At 44.2% G+C, this 20,916-nt stretch overlaps 1 protein-coding gene across 2 annotated transcripts in view; it reads right to left on the bottom strand.

Annotated features, from left to right (window-relative positions):
- Positions 1–20,916, bottom strand: part of LOC121269880 (cell migration inducing hyaluronidase 1) — a 254,333-nt gene that overhangs the window by 52,025 nt on the left and 181,392 nt on the right. For both annotated transcript variants that reach the window (XM_041174945.1, XM_041174946.1), the window contains exons 12-14: positions 17,888–18,057; positions 16,513–16,722; positions 8,173–8,378 (exon numbers count right to left, since the gene is read on the bottom strand). In XM_041174945.1, coding sequence (XP_041030879.1) covers positions 8,173–8,378; positions 16,513–16,722; positions 17,888–18,057 — 586 coding nt within the window. The remainder of the gene's footprint in view (positions 1–8,172; positions 8,379–16,512; positions 16,723–17,887; positions 18,058–20,916) is intronic.

Here is a 20,916-nt window from a genome sequence, read left to right as displayed (position 1 = left end):
CAGCCAATGGCAGCAAAACTAGATCAACACTACCCCTCGTAGTAGTTTTATGACCCAACTTAAATTTGGGCCAGTGTGGTTCTCATTATCCTACAGCTTCTGCCCCACTGCGAAGCAGAGGCCAATTAATTGCCCCACTTGAGTGTTATGGAGTTTTCAAAATATTTTCAGTGGGGGTATTTAGAGCCCCCATGATGTCATGATACCACTGACCTTTGAAAAGCTTAGCTGAAATGGGTGAAGTGCTAGTCAGTGTTAATCTCTGCTCATTGTGCTGTACATGTACCAAGATGCTTCCTTCAAGCTGTTGATAGCTTTGGGCTGCCAACCTTGACTTGATACCATGGCATCTTTGAAAGAGCATACACGTGCCTTTACTGATGTACTTGGACAGATTGCAGATGGAGTTTCTAAGGATATCAGTCTTACGGAAACAATGTTTGCAGACCAACATTCTTAACAACAACGCAGATTCTAACTAGCACAGGGCATTGTACGATCCAGCTAATGACTAGCCAGCTGGATGCAGAGTGTTATCAGCTGAATAAACCTGAAATGTTGTCAGAGAGAGCATAAGAATATTCTCCAGATGGGCTTTATACCAACTGTGCAGAAATTTAAGTTCCCTGTTACAAGCAGCTCGCTATTCTGATCTTGGATCAAAAAGTTTAGCTTGTTTTAAACTTGTACTACAATAAACATTAATCCTCACATCAGCTATAATATGAAGTCCCAATAATTATGTAGTATTTACAGCATAGAATCAGGCCTTTCTGGTCTATGCTGGTGTTTAAGCTCCACATAAGCCTCTTCCCACGTCACTTAATTTACCTCCATCAACATATCCTTTAATTATTTTTTCTTCATGGGGTTATCTAGCTTTTCCTTGCATGTATCAATATTATTTGCATCCAGCACTAAGGGTGGCAATGGCACAGAACGTACTCTGGGTGGGGGACTTCAATGTCCATCACCAAGAGTGGCTCGATAGCACCACTACTGACCAAGCTGGCCGAGTCCTAAAGGACGTAGCTGCTAGACTGGGTCTGCAGCAGGTGGTAAGGAAACCAACGAGAGGGAAAAACATGCTTGACCTCATCCTCACCAACCTGCCTGCCGCAGATGCATCTGCCCATGATAGTTTCGGTAGGAGTGACCACCGCACAGTTGTTGTGGAGCCAAAATCCTGTCTTCATATTGATGATACCCTCCATCATGCTGTGTGGCACCACCACCATGCTAGATGGGTTAGATTTCAAACAGATCTAGCAACGCAAGACTGGGTAACTATAAGGTGCTGTGGGCCATCAGCAGCAGCAGAATTGTGCTCAACCATAACGTATAACCTCATGGTCCAGCATATCCTCCACTCTACCATTACCATCAAGCCAGGGGATCAACCCTGGTTCAATGAAGATTGCAGAGGGCATGTCAGGAGCAGCACCAGGCATACCTAAAAATGAGGTGTCAACCAATTGAAGCTACAACACAGGACTACTTGCGTGCCAAACAGCATAAGCAGCAAGCATTGGACAGAGCCAAGTGATTCCACAACCAATGGATCAGATCTAAGCTCTTCAGTCCTGCTACATCCAGTCGTGAATGGTGGCAGACAATTAAACAACTGACTGGAGGAGGAGGCTCCACAAATATCCCCTTTCTCAATGATGGAGAAGCCCAGCATCTCAGTGCAAAAGATAAGGCTGAAGCATTTGCTACAATCTTCAGGTTACAATACTCAGCAGGTTATGGCAGCATCTGTGGAGAGAGACAGAGTTAACAGGCTGGATTATCGCAAAGTGGGGGAGACTCCAGGGACCTTTAGAATGGCAATCAAGACCCAATTCAGGGATTCCTGGCCCCATTCCCGGTGTCCCCAATTTTCACCAGCGCATGATAAGGGTGCAGGGTGGTGGGTCACAAGCCGCACTCTACACTCTAAACCTGGCCAGCTCCATTGTGGGATAGGTATCTCTTAAACCCGCAATTTCCGTGGGATCGGGACAGCTTTAAATTTTCTGGATGAGGGAACCTTCGAAAGGTAAGTTCAAAAGGTCTTACGCATGTTCTCCTGCCAAACTATGCCCACCCACCCCAATGGCCCCTTATACCATCCATGCTAACCTATGCACCTCCATCCACCCCCATGGCCCTTAAAACCCTCCATGCCAACCTTTGCCTCCCCACCCATTGCCCCTCTTACCATCCATGCCAACCTATGCCCCTCCAACCATGGCCCCTCTTACCATCCATGTCAACCTATGCTCCTCCATCCACCCCCTTGGCCCCTCAAACTCTCCATACCAACCAGCATCCCTCCATGCCATCTATGCCCTTCCACCCCCCCCCCCCCCCAATGGCCCCTCATACCATCCATGCCAACCTACGGTACTTCCATGCCTATTCACCCAGTATACACTCTGTACAGAACCAATGAACCCCAAAGCAACAATAACATGTATGGAAAATCTTTTTAAAAGGTCATTCATTCACAACTTTCTTAAAAAGAAATGCTTTTACTACAACCCTATAAAAATGTCAATCATTCAGGCTTTTGAAGTAACAACAACAGAACTACAAAAACTTTACACCTCTTTATCTTGTATAAATAAACATTGTGCAATTGACAGAATAGATCACAGAGAAAGAGCTATCAATCAAGCAATGCTTTCCTTTGGGCACAGCTGTTTCAACAGACTAATGGAAGTCTTGGTTCTCAGCCAAGCCTCATGATGCATTCTTACGTTTTCTTCTCTCATGGAGACACTCATTCTTACAAGAACACAGTTCCCCTGGGAGTTGGTTATATTGCAGTAATGCAAGTGACCATTCTTCAAGTTGGTTAGTTATTGGCAGGCTGTTCAATAATAGCAGCCATCACACCAAGCTCCTTCCTGCATTCTATCCATAGGAAGACACTTTCTGGTAGCAGACACAGGACACCAATCAAGAGCAGGATTCCTACTTGGTTTATGCCCTTTCTAGTTGGTTGCTGGTTGATGTAACTTTACTGTGGCCCTGGCAAAGATCAGAAAATTCAATGCAGACCAGTGATTGAATGTGGAACCATCTGAACCTACCATTACCCAGTCACCACATCAGATGTTGTATTTACTGATTGAATCACTGAGGAATATGTATTCTAATCATGGAGTGTGGAGATTTTGTTTAATTGAAGGTTGGCAAATGCAGTATGCCTGATTAGAGCAGATATATCTGCACACCCCTGATTTCTCCAGCATTTCTAGCAATTGCTAAAACCAAAGTCCCTGGCTGAGAAGGTTTTGATTGTAGCAGTGCAATAATGATTGTTCATTCAGCAAAAAAGACCAGAGTTCAAGGGTGAAGACTGGGCAAATACAGGACAAACACAGAAACTAATTTTAGGTTGTGGATTTGGGGTAAATTAAGCAGCTGAAAGTCAAGGAGGGCTGAAGCTTAATGTTACTCTGGTTAGGCGGCCAACTAAAGCACATGTTCCTGAACAAATCTATGACTTTGCACTACTTTTCAGTCCATGGGTTCACAAGACATTAATAGTTGGGGTTCAATAAAGCTGCAAAAAAAGTAATGGAATACATGGTTTTATGACAGGATATATAGATTATATAAGTACCTAATGATGAATCTATATAAAACACTAGCAAAACTATAGTTGGAGGAGTGTGAGGAGTTTTTGGTCTCCACATTATAGGAAGTATGTTGAGGCAATTGGGTGTGCAGTTTGCAGTTTGCGGATGATACAAAACTTGGAAATATTGTCAACTGTGAGGAGGACAGTTTAGAACTTCAAAAGGACATAGACAAGTTGGTGGAGTGGGCAGATAGGTGGCAGATGAAGTTCAATATGGAGAAGTGTGAGGTGATGCATTTTGATCAGAAGAACACAGAGAGACAATATAGAATAAGGGCTACAATTCTTAAGGGTTTGCAGGAGCAGAGGGACCTGGGTCTATATGTACATAGATCATTGAAGGTGGCAGGACTGGTGGAGAGAGCAGTTAATAAAACATACTGTATCCTGGGCTTTATTAATAGGGGCATAGAGTACAAGAGCAGGGAGGTTATGCTGAGCTTATATAAGACACTAGTTAGACCTCAGCTGGAGTATTGTGTACAGTTCTGGGCATCACACTATAGGAAGGATGTGATTATATTGGAGAGAGAGTGCAGAAGAGGTTTACAAGAATGGTTTCAGGGATGAAAAACTTGAGTTATGAGGAAAGGTTGGCGAGAATGGGACTGTCCTCCTTGGAGAGGAAAAGGCTAAGCGGAAATTTGATAGAGGTGTTCAAAATCATGAGGGGGCTGGATAGAGCAGATAGGGAGAAACTGTTCCCGCTTGTCAAGCGATCTAGAACGAGAGGGTACAGATTAAAGTGATTTGTAAAAGAAGCAAATGTGAGAAAAAGCTTTTTCACTCAGCGAGTGGTTCAAGTCTGGAATGCGCTGCCTGGGAGTATGGTGGAAGCAGGTTCATTCGAGGTTTCAAGGGAGCGATAGATGATTATTTGAATAGAAACAATGTGCAAGGGTATGGGGAACAGGCAGGGCAATGGCACTAAGTCACAATGCTCATTTAGAGGTACGATGCAGACATAATGGGCCGAACGGCCTCCTTCTGCGCCATAACATTCTGTGATTCTGTGAATAGAAAAGGCACAGCACAGATTCACTGAGTTGCTGCCTGGTATGAGGAAATGCAAAAAGCTTGAAAAATTTGAAATGCTTTCATTTGAACTGGGGAGATAATGTGGTAACTTGAGAGAAAAGTCTAAAATTATGAAGAGATAGATTGGTTTAGGTAGAAATACATGCCACAACTATTCAATGATTCTATAAGCAGACAGCTTTCACTGATTGAATGGTCTAGAATGAGAGGATATAGATAATTAAGTAAATGCAAGAGATTTAGAGCAGAGAACCGGGGAACCATTTTTAAGTACCTTCTTAAGCTGTGAGGGAAAGAAATGCACGGCTAGAGTTAGTGATTGAAGCACAGACCATGGGCCTGATATTAACTTGGAAGTTGGAAGGGAGAGAGGAAACATTGTTCCAGCTGAGTTTAATGGTCAGGACCTGATTAATATGTTTATATCTATTTCCCAACTGCAGCCAGCCAGATTGAGAAGTAGAACAAAAACAAAATTACCTGGAAAAACTCAGCAGGTCTGACAGCAACTGCGGAGAGGGATACAGTTGACGTTTCGAGTCCGTATAAGAAGTAGGTTGTCTGTCGTGCAAGAAGGCCTGTGATTCCAGGCTGCGGCCAGGAGTGGAGAGGGGTAAGAGAGGGAGCGATTAAGGGCCAAAGTTTCAGCCTGAGGTGGAGATGGCTGTGTTGGCAATTTTGCTCTACCAGCCAGCATGTTCCCACCTGCCTATTTTCAGGGAGGCTGCTTCTAAGCGGTGATGGTTATTTCTCTGCCAATGGTGGATAGCCTATTAGGCTAATTAAAATGCCTATTGAGGGCACTCTCCTGACGCCATCTAGACTTTCCAGCTGGCACACAGCTTACACTTTGAGCCAGAAAGCCACCCTTAAAACCGGCGGTGGCCTCCCAGTTGCAGACAAGGTAACCACCAGAGCAAGAGGCTTCATTCAATGGGGAAGGCGTAGTGCTAATAAACATTCACAACTGCAGCAATGCCTGTAGTATAAAGGGTTAATGTTGAATATGTAAATATGTAGCCTATATCATCAGTGATGTAGGATCACATGACAACAGGGCATGGAGAGAGATATTTCCATATAGAGCCTCATGCAAAGACCACCTTGTAAATAGTTAGCTTAACGTTCAATAAAAGTTAGAGTTTGCCAACAGTATCACCTCCAGCCTTATCTGTAAGTCCAGTACCATGACTACCATATACCACACCAAAGACAACAATAAGAGAATGCCCATTATTGTGGGGAGCTTATCCCCTCCTGCCCAATAGCCCTAACCCTTTTGACCATTCACATATCCCCCATTTTTGACTGGTGACCTGGAATGGAGGCGCCCTTACCCCTCTAACAGTGGGGCTGTTAATCTTTCCATGTAGGAGAGCCTCCTATTGGCCGTCCAGCAATGGGAGCCTGTCTACCATCCTTAACTGTGCATTGAACGCGGAGGTGGCCAATTAGGATGTTGCCCCAGCAAGATTGCTGAGCCAGTCTGGCTCCTGGCAAACGTGGGCTCAAGACCCCTATTTGGTCCTGACATTGGGGTCCCAAAATGGGCAGTAAAATCAAGCCCTGTTGGGACTGGGGCCTTGGATTGATAGGATGGGGCGGACGGCGGCTGTCACAGACATTAGGGATTCAGCGACATTGGATGGGGCAGGGTGGAGGGGGCCTGGAGATCTGTTGGGCAGGGAGGCCAGAAAGCATAATGACGTGGCTAGGGGGGTTTGGTGGGGTGGGGGTGTAGGGCATGGTGTCATGAAGACTCATTGGAGGGACTGGAGCAGGGATGGGGGGGAAATCAAAAAGTTGGGGGTGGATCAGAGGCGTGATGATGGGCAGAGAGGTTGTAAGGCTCTGGGGCATGGGATTGGAGGCCAGAGTAGAATTTGGAGAACCAGATGGTGTGGGGCATGGTGAGATTAGAAGGGTCAGGTCAGTGGAAGATAATGGTTTGTTGGGGCAGTTGATTGCAGAGAGTGAGTGAAGCATATAAACTGGGTCCGGCAGGTGAGTAGAAAGGTACTAATCTCCTAGATCGAGCAGTCCTTGCCTCCCTTTAGCTGCTGGGTTTCCCAAGGCCAGGAAACCCCGCACGCCAGGATTAAATTTAACATGGAGATTATATCTGAGGCACTCAGCCTCATTCTATTTATGTGACCAGCCCATCCCCTGGTAGCTGACTGGCCACCTGTCATGCATTCCGCCTGTTAAAACTGGAAATCGGCAAGTTGGGGTCGAGTTGGAGATTTATCAGATTTTTTATATCCGACCTGACCCAAACCCAACCATTTTTGAGGGTTAAAATTACTGCCCATGTCAATATTTATTGGTGATTAAATGAAAGGGGGTTAAAAGGACAATAAGAAAGGTGCAGGCACATGGAATTAGGACTGCTGCCCATGTGGAAACAACATGTAATTATTGGGCTGAATGGACTGTTTCTGTGAGGTTATTTCTGTAATCCTATCATTTTGCCAGCTGTTTGGACTAACTACAACCTCTAAGTGGTGTCCACCATCAATCGCTGCTTGATTTTGCTGGAAAACAAGTTTGGTATAGTACTAGTATGGGCAAAATCGAAGTTTTTAATCTTACAGAACAAACAGTTTAACTTTGGTGTAGAGACTTAAATGCTGTGTGAAGCCAAATTCAATTCCCTTTTTATCAAAGTTCTATTTTTTGCTTCCCCTTCCCAAAGTATTTGCCGATAATCCCCTCCATGCACATTTGTTGATGCACTGAGACTCACACTAACCCATCGCATCACTAAAAGACAACTGTTACTGAGTAATGTGTATCATTATCCTGTGCTTAACAGTAATCAACATCGTGAACACACCAACAACTCTGGAATCTAAAATAAAAATTAAATTAAAATAAATTTTAAAAAATTACATGGAGAAAAGTGAGTTGGGTTTAACCAAAATATTGATTATTGCTGGAAAAAGAGACATTTTTTGTCAAAGCTTTTCGTCTTGCACTCATCAGGACAATTTGCAAGAAAATAGCAATGTCAGGGGAAACAACGTATTTATACTGTATGAGAAGAGAGTGCTGATTGGTTGGCAAGTGGACTCTGCTTGGTAGAGGTATGGCATGGAGAATGCACCAGTTGATGGTGACTGACAGTTAACTGCCAAGCATTGTTTGAAATTTAAACCAGGCAACATAATGCTGATTGGTCAAGAAAATTGCCATGCAAAATGAACCAGTGAATGGCTGTCATTTATTTTGTTTAGCTAAAACAGGCACAATGAGTGCACATTTTCTTTCTGTCTGCAAAGAACAGGGCCCCCTGTATCAATATACGTAGCTTCCAGTACACACAAATGCATCACACTGCGAGCCCAACTTGCAATCTTCAATTGGTTATCAGGGTAATTCTCAGCACACTGAAGATTATTAGCAAATATTGTCCAATCATGGAATTCCATGATTACAGGATCATGCAATTTGCTCCCACTCCCTATGACACCAGATGAAACTGCTTGGTGATTACTTACTTGCAGTCCTGCCTGGGCTTTGGGATGTAGCCTGGGTACACCCCATCTGTTATGCTCTTGCACATTTTGCCGTCACGGTCTGATGGTAGTAGAGTCCCTGCCTTGATCAACAGTCCGAGACAGTGATCAAAAGTGTTTCGTTCCTCAGGACCATCTTCAGTGAAGAAGCAATGCCCCAGGGTCTTGTAACCAATTACATCTTTCACCTAAAAAGAGAAATGAAATTGCCTGAATTTTATTCTTATAGTGGAGGGTTCTTTTTTTCTTGGGATGTCGACATTGCTGGCAAAATCAGCATTTGTTGCTCATCCCTAATTGCCCTTGAACTGAGTGGCTTGCTGGCCATTTCAGAAGCGCAGTTAAGAGTCAACCACATATAGGCCAGATCAGGTAAGGATGCCCAAAGGGGATCAGTGAGCCAGAACAATTGATGATAGTCACCATCACTGAGATTAGCTTTCAATTCCAGATTTATTAATTGAATTTTAATTTCATCAGCTGTTGTGATGGGATTTGAGCCTGTGTCACCAAATCATATACCTGGGCTTCTGGATTACTGGTCCAGTGATATTACCATGATGCCACCATCTCCCCCTACAATTACCTCGCTTCTGTCACCCTCAACATTCTCTCCGCTTATCCAAAGCCAGTAATTTACCATTCCTGAAGCAGCTGAACAAATGAAGGGTAAGATCAGTCGTTGATGTGCTAATAGAAAATTCAGTCGTTAAAGTGCTTAAGATAAATAGTAGACAAAGAAGCCTTACAGAAATAGCTTAACTGCTTCGATAGCAGAGAAAATGAATCCCTAAAGGGAAATCCAGGCTAAACTTCTTCCTTTAATAGTCTTGTTGAATTGAACAGAGTAATTTTGAAATGGCAGATGCACAGCATTTTCAAGGGAATTCTCACTGTGTCCTGGTTGATATTCATCTCTCAACCCAGCACCTGCGTGCAACTTGGCTGCTATGTTTGATTACATTACAATAGTGACGACAATTCACTGGCCGTGAAGAACTTCAAGACATCCTTATGTGGTCTCCATGAACTGCAAATCCACTAGTGTTACTGGGAGTAAACTGGCTGATGAGGGCTCACTTGCGGCTGTGCTGTTTTCACACTTGTTGGGCAAGTAAATTGTCATCTATTTGGTATGGTTATTCACTCTTGTCTATTTTATCTTTTTAATCTTGCTAAACTGGCACTGACTGATTATCATTCAGAAATGGGGACTTGTGCCTTAAGGCAGCAACCTCAGCAATGGGGGTGTAGATATCACTGGAGGAATGCCCACAATGGCAAATGTAGAGCTCCTTGGAGTGATAGAAATAGCAACAAGAGATAGTAAGAGGGAGAGATTAGAGCAGAGTAAGACTTACAGGAAGGGAATAGCAGAATTAGGGAGTGAGAATAGAGAGATGGAGAAAGAAGAGAACAGCTGAGATATAACAAGACAGGATAGTTTTGGGGTTACTCTGGTTGAGTCTTTATATTGCCCCTTCTTGACCATCACAAGAGCTTTTCAAATTTGGCCACTTCCCTCATTGAAACTGTGGGAAATGAATCAACAAGGCACCACAGAAAGACTTACAACACACAAGGAGGCCATTCAGCCCATTATATCTGTGCCGGCACAAGTTCTGAGAATTCTGTAAAATCCCAGCAGCCAGGGCTTGCAAATCATCAAATTTTACCACAGAAAACCATGGAGAAACAGAAAGTTCCACAGCAACACCTTGGCTTCAGATACAATCACACATGTTTAGTAAGAACAAAAGACTATTTGGGGTTGAAAGCAAAATACTGCAGATGCTGGAAATCTGAAATAAAAACAGAAAATGCTGGAAAGCTCAGCGGGTCTGGCAGCATCTGCGGAGCGAGAAACACAGGTAAAGTTTCGAGTCCATATGACCCTTCTTCAGAGCTAAAGATAAGTAGAAATGTGATGCATTTTATACCGTTTAAGAGGGGTGGAGCAGGCGAAGCAAGATAGAAGGTCAGGGATAGGTGGGTGCTAAGGGGAAATTTGACAACAGTGTCATGGACACAAGACAAAGGGAAGTGTTAATGGTAGTGTTAAAGACTAAAGAAGGTGCTGATAGTGGCAGAATGTGTTAATAGCAGAATAAGGGTGAGCACTCTGAGAAAGCACAACATAGAAATAATTGAAGATGGCCCTATTTGGGTGAGAGGGGGGATGGGTGTTGGGGGAAAAATATTTTTAAAAATGGATAAATAAATAAAAACAAATAAATTTTAAAAAATCAGATTAAAAAATTTAGTACCTAAATATTATTTTATGTTGATTTATTTTGCTATTAGGTTAAAATTAATGAAAAGGTGCACAAGCTCCCTCAGCTCCCTCACTGGGCTTTTAAAGAAAGAATGACTTGCATTTATATAGCAACTTACATAACCTCAGTGTGTTCCAAAGCGCTTTACAATGCTTTTGAATGACGGTGATTTGTTGTCTACGTGTAGGAAATGCAGCAGCTAATTAGCACCCAAAAACAATAATGTTAAACTGTGTTTTTTAAGTGATGTTGGTTGAGGGATAACTATTAGCCAGGGCACCAGCGAGAACTCCTTTTCTCTTTGTTGAATAGGGCCACAACATATTTTACATCCACCCGAGAGAGTAGAAAATAACTAAAGATTAACATCTGCAGCAAGAGGTAGCACCTCTGACAGTGCAGCACCCCCCACAGTACTCCACTAGGAATGCCAGCCTATGTTTTTGTGCTTAAGACTTTGGGGTGAGACTTGAACTCACGGGCTTCTGCATCTGAGACAAGAGTCAGCCATACCTGAGTACTCACAAGAGGGGAGGCGGCAGAACTAAATTCCTCTCAGTAAATTATTTGCTGGGCAATACTTAATGATTTGAATGTGAATTCAAACTGTATTAGATGGAGAATAATAATAAATGTAGATGAGCTCCCTGAGCAAATTAGATTTTGGATGGTTAAAGGGTATAATTTACTAGCTTTATTGTTAAAAGTCTTCAATTTTTAATTGATTAATTAATTGAGCGGGCAATAATCATGCACAAACCGAAGCATATAATTCAGGATTCCATGCTGCGACAAGCAGTATTCAAGCAGCATGACTAATCATTAAAATAAAGTCACGACAATTAAGGCCATTTGTATCAGTTTAGTTTCCCAACCATAGACCCAGTTACAGTATTACAATAAAGGGCACATGCTAATGACACAACATCACATTGGTCACAGTGCAAAATTTGAAGATGTTAATCGCAGCTTTAATGCCACGTTGCAGTCATGATCTAAAAAAGAAATGTCAGTTTTTCTGTTGTTAGACCGAGGCACAGGCCCAACCTTTGTTTTCTATTCTGAGTCACTGGTGCAGAAAATCCTCAGAAATTTTCACCTTCTCTTGTCTTTGAGTCAGAACCTACCTCAGAAGCCTGAGCACATTATCTTGCTGGGTCCCTAATGTCGCACTGAGGGAGCGCTGATCTCTTGGACGTGCTGTCATTCAGAACTGACATTAAATCAAGAGCCCATCTGCCCTCTCAGGTAACCAAAGAACCTATGAACATTGACATAGGAGTGGACCATTTAGCTGCTTGAGCCTGCTCTACCATTCAATGAAATCATGGCTGATCTACATGCTAACTCCATATCCTTTTGCCCCATATCCCCTTAATACTTTGGATAACAAAAATCTATCAGAATTAAACCTAGCAGTTGATCTGGCATCGATGGCTATTTGCAAAGGTGAGTTCCAAACCTCTACCATGGGAAAATGTTGAGTAGGTTGGAATCGTCCCAGATTTGCACTAAGGGAAAAGGGACGTTTTACCCATTGGCTGCAATGGCGGCTTTTCGGTTTTGTCCCATTCCCGCCTCATTAATTATGCATTCCCGAGAAATACGCCGGGTCGCTGGAGGGGCATCGCCTCACTTGCCTACCTTGCCGTCACCTTGGGCCTTCAGCTAACCGGGCGCCATATTTAAAGGCCGGCCCTGCAAAAGGCTGGCGGTCTTTAAGGGATAGGAAGCTGCTGGGGAAAGCCTATTCACAAGGTTGGACAGGCAATGAAAAATCCCAGTTAATCGATACTTTAATGGCCTTAATAGGCCTCTTAATTGTCGGCGGACGCGCTGCTGATTCTCACACGCGCCCACTGGCCGAAATATTGTGTGAGTGCCTGATGACATCAGGACACTCGCCCGACGTCACTGCACGCTATTTCACACTCGAGCGTGTCAGGCGTGCATCCGCACATCGAGCAGAAAATTCAGTCCACTTTTGTTTAACCTTTGTGCAGTCCGTGTGCATAAATCTCACATTACACATGCGTGCTGGAGTCTGGAGCTTTGAATAATGATGGTAGGGTCTCCAATTTTCTTTCCATCACATGGCTAACTAGGAATCGCTCCCACTCTTCTCGCCTACCATTGGCTTGGTCTGGAAGGATCTCCAGGTTGATATTCCTGGAGTTTGGCTGCGTTACAAACTTTCCTTGGACATCAGGAAAACTTGAACCCACTGTTTCTGTCTCAGAGGCAGAGACACTACCCTCTGCACCACAAGACCTCTCACAACTTCTGTAGCCCAAGCAATCAGAATCATGTTGTGCTGTTAATGCAATGGGACTAATTCGTCAGTGAGATATCGTTGGCATTTAAAGTTGAGTTTGCCATTTTATACCTTTCCCTTCCAAGACCACAAACCTTCAGAGAAAATGATGTGAGACTGCAGACTTGACCATTGAATGCACTGATTACTCATGTGAAATGAATGTAACCTCAATCTGAATGAAGCCAGATTGGCCAGAAGCCTACAAGCAGATTCTCCCATATGTGACTGTGTTAGTAACAACAGGTACAATTGGTTCAATGCACTATTTAGCAATAGTCTCTGAACTACGGGAAAGCAGTCTCTTTTCTCCATCACAGAAGCCTAGGATGTCCACAGAACCATGGTTGAACTATTTTAATAAAAAAATTGAACAAACCCTTTTTAAACTTTTCTTGAGCCAGGGAAAGTTACGCAGGTGCAAAGATCAATGGGCTGGCCTCAATCCAGCTCCTTGTCACTATAGTTTCTGATGTCATGCACTGCAAGACTAAAGTCTTTTGGATAAATTAATAAGCGGATGTCCTGCTGATATTAATGGCAGGACTTCATTCACATTTTCCTCTTCCTTCGCCCACCCGGCAACTGGTGAGGTTGACAGACTGGCTGAGTTCCAGCTCGGCAAACCACCGGCAGGAGAGGTGAGGGTTTGGTTCGGGAGGGGTAGGGGTTGCCGATCGTGTCAGCGAGGAGGGGGCTGCAATCGACAGAAGGGAAGCTGAAGACTTTGTCAAGTGGCTGGGACAGGAGTCCGACTGGTAAAAGCACGAACCTGTCATCGGCTCCACACCCGGGTTTCAAAACCCCTGAGAAAGGCGGCCGGCAACTGTTACATTGAAATCAGGCTCCCGACTGCACAGCAGAGGCCTGATTTAAATATCATAATGAGGTGTTCCAACCCACGAAGGGTACACTCACATGTCAAAATGGCAGCAGGTGTACACAGCGCATTGGGGATGTGTTCCTTGATTGTGGATTTTAAATCTACCCCAGACCATGGCTGAATTCTCCAGTCCCGCCATGGGGGACAGCAAGCCATCCAAACGTCCATGGGCTTCAGCAGGACCGGAAGATCCCACCGGCGGAAGGGGCCGGAAAATTCCGGCCCATGTCTTCTTGGCCTACCGAGTCTTGATAAGGATTTGCTTCCCTAGGACAAACTTGACATAGTCGGTGTAGTCAAACAATTTATTACAAACTATGTAGAAAGACCTCAGGATAAGCACATAGTAGTCAGGACACAGACTGTTCTGTGCCCAGCTCTCGGTCATCTGACTACTGTTGTCACAGTTACATCACTAATAGCATCACGGTCTCGTGAACATATCCATTAATCCATTACTCTCTAACGTTGGTGGTGAGGCAGAGGCCAATATCAAGGTCAAAGATTCTGTAAACTTCTTTGGACACAAACACCATCTGTTGTGAAGCACAGATGGCATTAAGCTCTTGATTAGCTTTGGCTCGTACATAATACTATGTCCTGTCACACTTAGTTTCTTTTAATGTGATTTTACTGAGGGATGAAGAATAGTCAAGGTAGGAAGAGGCTCTTTGGCCCAATGGACCTGATCTCTCTCACACTCTAACTCTCCACCACATTGGCCCTCCTTAATGTTTTGCCTAACAAATTATTCATATTCACTATGCTTGACTTCATGGCTTATTTTCAAGTATTATTCATCTTATTGCTACCAAATACTATCTTGCATATACCAACAAGGCCCCCATTAACCTCCTTCCTTCTCATTGGTAAACTACTCTCACCTCTCCTCATTCCCTTTACACCTAGGGCCAGTCTTGGCTCTGCACCCTCTTCAGAGCCCATGTATGTTTTTTTTATCAAGCTAAACCTTGGCTTAATGCCTCATCTGAAGATGGATCCTTCGACAGGTCAGCATTCCCTCAATATCGCACTGGAATATCAGCCCAGATCTTCTGCTCAAGGACTTAATTCTTCCCACAGGGGCGAGAAACAGGAGCCAGGACTGTTTTCAGGTCCCAAATCTGGCCCCAAGGGGGAAATAGTCACTATATAGGAATTTTACCTGGGCTTGCCCTTAATTGGCAGAAAGACATATTCCCTGTCCAATTAAGGGTGGTGAGTGGGCACTTGCAGCTGGAGGACCAATGAGAGGCCGTCTGGGTCTGGCAGGGTGGGGTGGTGGCAGGGGAAGGGTGTGGCAAGCAGGAAGTCTCCTACAGATGGCCTTTGGCTGGGCACCCAGTAGTGGGCAGGGGTCAGCTTTCCAGACAGTTAATTTGCACCCAACTCCCCCATTGTGTTAGGAAACTGGAAGCTGTCTGGAAAGTGCCATTGGCCCCCTTTGACAGTGGTTAACAAGGTTTTTAATGAGCTGAATTGTCTACCCGCCTTGTGGGGAGTGGGTGAGCTTCCAGCCCAGAACCTGCCTCACCAAAAACGGCTGGCACTGGGAACGAGGTCAGGAAACCAGAACGCTGGCCTGCGCTGGTACCTTCAGGCCCATCCACTTCTGTTCCCAACTTCGGCAGGGCCTAAAATTCAAGCCCAAGCTTCTGGAGTGAGACACCTAGACTGATAACCTTTTCTGTAATATCCTCAAAGCAATCGAGATTTAAGAGACAAGATATATTTATCTATAGTTGGTACAGCTCAAACATATTTGTCACAAGTTTATATTCTAACAAATGCTTTAAAAGCTCCATCTGTTTGCTGCAAGCTAAATGCACCAATGCCATGCTCCTTGGGGGTGTGGTGCTCTAAGAGGTCATGTCACTGGAGTTACAACACTGAACCTGTGCTCTATTTGTGTGTGACTCACACTTTTTAAGAATTTAAAAACAATACATTCTTTGTCTATTCTTAGACATCTATGGGCGTATCTGGTTAGCTAACACTGAAACCGAAGAGAGTTTAAATCCAGAGATGTTGAAAGCTGCTGGTCGAAGGGTCATGAGGACTCGAAATGTCAACTCTTTTCTTCTCCGCCGATGCTGCCAGACCTGCTGAGTTTTTCCAGGTAATTCTGTTTTTGTTAAAGCTAAGGGATAGCGTGTTATACCTTTCTAAGTAGCCAAGGGAGTGTTACTTTTAAACATCCATTTAGAATTCAGGGGGCATCCTACACACAGAAGTGGTAGAGAGAGCAGGATGCTTTTATTTTAATACCAGGTGAGTGCTTAAAGAGATTCTCTGGATAAATATTTTTAAAAACTGGATATATAGCAACTCTCACCACCTCAGGACATTCCAAAATGCTTTACAGCCTATGAATTACTTTTGAAGTTTGGTCACTGTAGTAATGTAGGAAACGTGGCAGCCGATTTGTCCACAGCAAGATCCCACAAACACCAAATGTGATAATGAGCAGGCAATCTTTTATTTTTATGAAGCTGGTTGAGGGATAAATATTAACCAGGACACTCGGGATACGCTCACCTGAGAGGGCAGATGGGGCCTCAGTTTAGCATATCATCCTGAAAGACAGCACCTCCAACAGTGTTGCATTCCCTCAGTACTGCAGTAGAGTGTTAGCTTAGATTTTGTGCTAGTCTCCTGGATAAACAATAAAGTTTTACAAAGGTCCTACTGCAGATTAACTATCCAAAACTTCATCTAATATTGGTTAAATCCAAGAATTCAAAATGACAATTTCATAGAAAATCATTGCCCAATTTATTCCATAACGGAAAAAGAGATGAAACAATTTTACTTGCAATTGTTTGCTCTTCAGTGGAACCATCACTTACCAGAAGTCCGCTGGACCCATGAATGGTCACACACCGAGAGAAGGATTCGTGAATGGAGACTCCCTTCACGTAGGTTGGCGGGTTGTAACCACCTTTCTCATCCAGGTCTCCCGCCATGTGAAAATGAATGGGATAATGGCCCATTGACTGCTGGCCCATGTGCTTCAACTCAACACCTTCAATGTGAGCTGCTTTAAAACCCACACCCATCTGGAGAATACAAGACCAACTTTTAAGCATACATTTGTCATAGTCTGTAATGTCACAGAATCTTTACAGAGCAGAAAGAGGGTCATTGGGCCAACTGAGTCTGCACTGACTCTCTGAAAGAGCATTCTACCTAGTCCCACCCCCCTGCCTTATCCCCGTAACTTGCACATTCTCTCTTTTCAGATGGCAATCCAATTCCCTTTTGAATACCTCGATCAAACCTGCATGCACCACCCTCTCAGAAGTTCATTCCAGAATTCAACCATCCTCTGGGTGAAAAAAATTTTCCTCACATCAACTTTTACTCCTTTTATCAATTATCTTGAATCTGTGCCCTCTAGTTCTTATTGTTCTCTTGAGTGAGAACAGGTTCTCACTATTTACCCCTCAGGATCTTGAATACCTCTATCAAGTCACCTCTCAGCCTTCCTTTCTCCAAGGAAAACAGTGCCAACCTCTCTAATCCGTCCTCACAGCTATAGTTCTTCATCCCAGGAATCATTCTTGGGGATCTCCTCTGTACTCTCTCCAATGCTTTCACATCCTTCCTCAATAATGGCACCCAGAACTGGACGCAGTTCTTCAGATGAGGCCTAACTAGTGTCTTATACAAGTTCAACATGACCTCCTTATTATTGTACTCAGTGTCCCTGTAAATAAAGCCTAAGATACCATATGCTTTATCAATTGCTCTCTCAACATGCCCTGCCATTATCAATGACTTATGCACATATGCACTGAGGACCTTCTATTCCTGCACCTCCATTAGAGTTTCTCCCTCTATTTTGTACTGTCTCTCCACATTCTTCCTGCCAAAATGAATCACCTCACACTCCTCTGTATTGAACTTCATCTGCCACTTGTCTGCCCAATCCAGGATTCTGAATTAAACAATGGGATTTGAGTAGTGAAAGTTTGATGGGCTTGTCTGAAATTCCTCTCTGCCTTTTTGATGGAGACTTAAGCCAATTTATATTAAACTAAATTTGCTGAATTTTAGAAGATTATGCACAAAACACCTTAGGCACTGGTACCCTGGGCCATTTCAGGGTCCAGGCTAATTAAAATCCATTTGGCTGAAATGGAGTCGTGACAATGATTTTTAGTTTAGCATTTCAATCAATGTCAGGAATCAAATCTTTCACATTACTGCTTATAAACCTACCTTAATGTGCCCTCCAACTGTGTCAAATTCAAAAAACTTGCAAGCATTATTGCCATAGCACTGAGCCTCCATTTCTCCCATAATTACGACATTTCTAGACAGTACTCCCACTTCGGCTCGCATGTCAATGCCATCAACCTCCTTTCCCATGTGCAAGTACTTTGCTTTTCCTAAGAGATTAAAAGGACATGGTCAGTACCAGCTGGCAGCACAGAGGAGCTATTCGTTACAGCAGGCATGATCAATATAGAAACATTTCCATATTAAGCACCATCATCTTTTGCTTGACATCTGGATGGGCATCCTGGCAAATATCACTTTCTGCAACTTGGTAAGAACCAATAGTATAAAAAGTTATGGCTGTTTTCACCTTCACTGCCACAGACAGAACAGTGACAGTCCGGCAGACAGGCTTTTCTTTAATCGCAGAACCAAAGAGCACATCGATACTGTGCCAGAATACATCAATGGATGACAGCTCCACATCTGTCTTCCAATTGCAGCTCTGGCAATGACACATGACATTTATCCACACTCAAGGTTCAAATGAAATCAAACCCAGGTCCCAGACAGATTTCCAACATTAAACAACCAATTTTATAGCTAGGTTTGGTGATTCTTTTACACAATTGTGTAAAAGGCTCCTCACCAAGGTTCCTTAAGCAGCATCTTCCAAACCCATGACTACTACCACCAAAAAGGATAAGGGCAGCAGACACATGGGAACACCATTGCCTGGAAGTTCCCCTCCAAGACACATATCATCTTGACTAGGAAATATATCGCTGTTCCTTCACTGTCGCTGGGTCAAAATCCTGGAACTCTCTCCCTAACAGCACTGTGGGTGTACCTACACCACATGGACTGCAGCGGTTCAAGAAGGCAGCTCACCATCACCTTCTTAGGGGCAACTAGGGATGGGCAATAAATGCTGGCCTAGCCAGAGACACCCACACCCTGTAAATGAATAAAAAAAATTCTGTGTGTTTGCTCAGCTATTTTTAATTAATGTACCAACCCAAATGAAGCAGGAAAATGACACATGAAAATAGTTTCAAGAAATTAGTTAAATAATGTAATTGGTTCATTTCATGATAATTGATGGCTTCAGATTACTGGATTTGACACAAAAATTCAAGGACTTTGGGTAAGTTGCTCGTTATGTGACACAAGTGCCAGGCAATGGCCAACTCCAACAGGAAAGGCTCCAACCATCTCCCCTTGATATTCAACTACAATAGCACCACCACCATCAACGTCCTGGGGGTTACCCACTGGCCAGAAATTGAACTGAACCCAAATACTCTGGCTACAAGAGCAGGTCAGAGGCTGATCATTCCGCAGAGAGTAACTCACCCCCTGACTCCCCAAAGCCTGTCCACCATCTATACGACACATGGAATACTCCCCACTTGCCTGGATGAGTGCAGCTCCAACAATACTCAAGAAGCTCGACACCATTCAGGACAATGCAGTCTGTTTGATTGGCACCTCAACCACCACTGATGCACAGTGGGTATTTAGTGTGTAGCATCTGCAGGGTGCACCGTAGCAACTCACCATGGCTCCTTCGACAGTACGTTCCATACCCATGACCTCTGCCAGCCAAAAGAACAAGGGCAGCAAACGTATAGTAAAACCACCACCTCTAGGTACCCCGCCACCACCTCTAGGTGCCCCCCCACCACCTACCACCTCTAGGTGCCCGGCCAAGTCACGCACCCTAGGAATTGTATCGTCGCTCCTTCATTTTCTGCTGGATCAAAATCCTGAAACTCTGCCTAACAGCACTGTCGGTGTACGTAACATTACATGGACTGCAGGATATTGAAGTAAATGGCTCCCAGCCGCCTTCTCAAGGGCAGTTAGGAATGACCAATGAATGCTGGCTTTGCCAGAGACATTCACGTCCCATGAACAAAAAGAAATGGTCAATGAGTGGAACTGAGTTTTGATTTCTTTGCATTTATCTCTAGGATGTTAGAACCAAATAGGATAGTAAATATTAGAGACAATGGCCTGAATTTCACGCTTGGTGCGCACACCAAGTCAGCGGGCCCAGAAGTGGATGTAGAATCCACACCCGGGCATGATCGTGTTCTCAACACGATTTCATGCTGGGTGCCAATTAAGGCAGGTGGGACCTGGGTAGGAACAAGTCTGATGCTGGGTCCAATGGTAGCCCCCAGGACATGTAGCTTCAGTTAAACTTCCAGTGGGAAAACAGTTAGGGCACATGATATGGAAACAAATTTGGTGTTAATAGTGCGGCTTTTTGGCTATGAACTGATCCTGACTAAAGCCTTCACTGACTCAATGTACTTGTATATAGTCACTCTGAAACAGGCCTTGAAGATCTACGGGTCCAGCCCAGCATCTGTCAGTGATCCAACTAAGCTTTGTGGCAGCAGTGAGGAAGCTGTGGGTGGGGAGAGTGAGGAGAGAGTTGGGGAGGGGGTTCCCTTCATCTACTTACATCAGTGAAGAAAGAAAAAATAAGCATTTCTCCACGACCTTTCATGACTTCAGGATGTCCCAGAGTGCCTCACCGCTTTTTGAAGTGTGGTCACTGCTATAATGTGGAGAATGTGCTGGACAGCCAAATTGTGCACAGCAAGCTCCCAAAGCACAACAATGTTGGAACTTTTACATCCATCTGAGAGGGTAGACGTGGTCTCAGATTAACAGCTCACCTGAGCACTGGCACCACAGACAGTGCAGCACTGTCTCAGGACTGCGCTGGGACTGTAAGCCCACGTCACGTGCTCAACTCTCTGGAAAGTGACTTGAACCCACAACCCACTAAACTCCGGAGAGCAGAATGTCCCAATGGGGTAGACACCCACGCCATCAAGGGTGCATCTGGGCTACCTGCTATTGCAGCAGCTCTGGACTGCCCTAGCTGGGGCTAGTGTCCATTATGGGGGGGTGGGGGGTGTGGGGGGTGTTGCCAGGAGTTGCAAACAAAGCGTGGTTGTTCCCTTTTGTAGGGGAAACCTTTTTTTAAAAAAAACTGTAATTAATTATGC

This window comes from Carcharodon carcharias, chromosome 26 (assembly GCF_017639515.1).
Source record: "Carcharodon carcharias isolate sCarCar2 chromosome 26, sCarCar2.pri, whole genome shotgun sequence".
Classification (NCBI taxonomy): domain Eukaryota; kingdom Metazoa; phylum Chordata; class Chondrichthyes; order Lamniformes; family Lamnidae; genus Carcharodon; species Carcharodon carcharias.
Note: the sequence above shows the minus strand (reverse complement) of the source record. Positions and strands in the feature narration are given on the sequence as shown.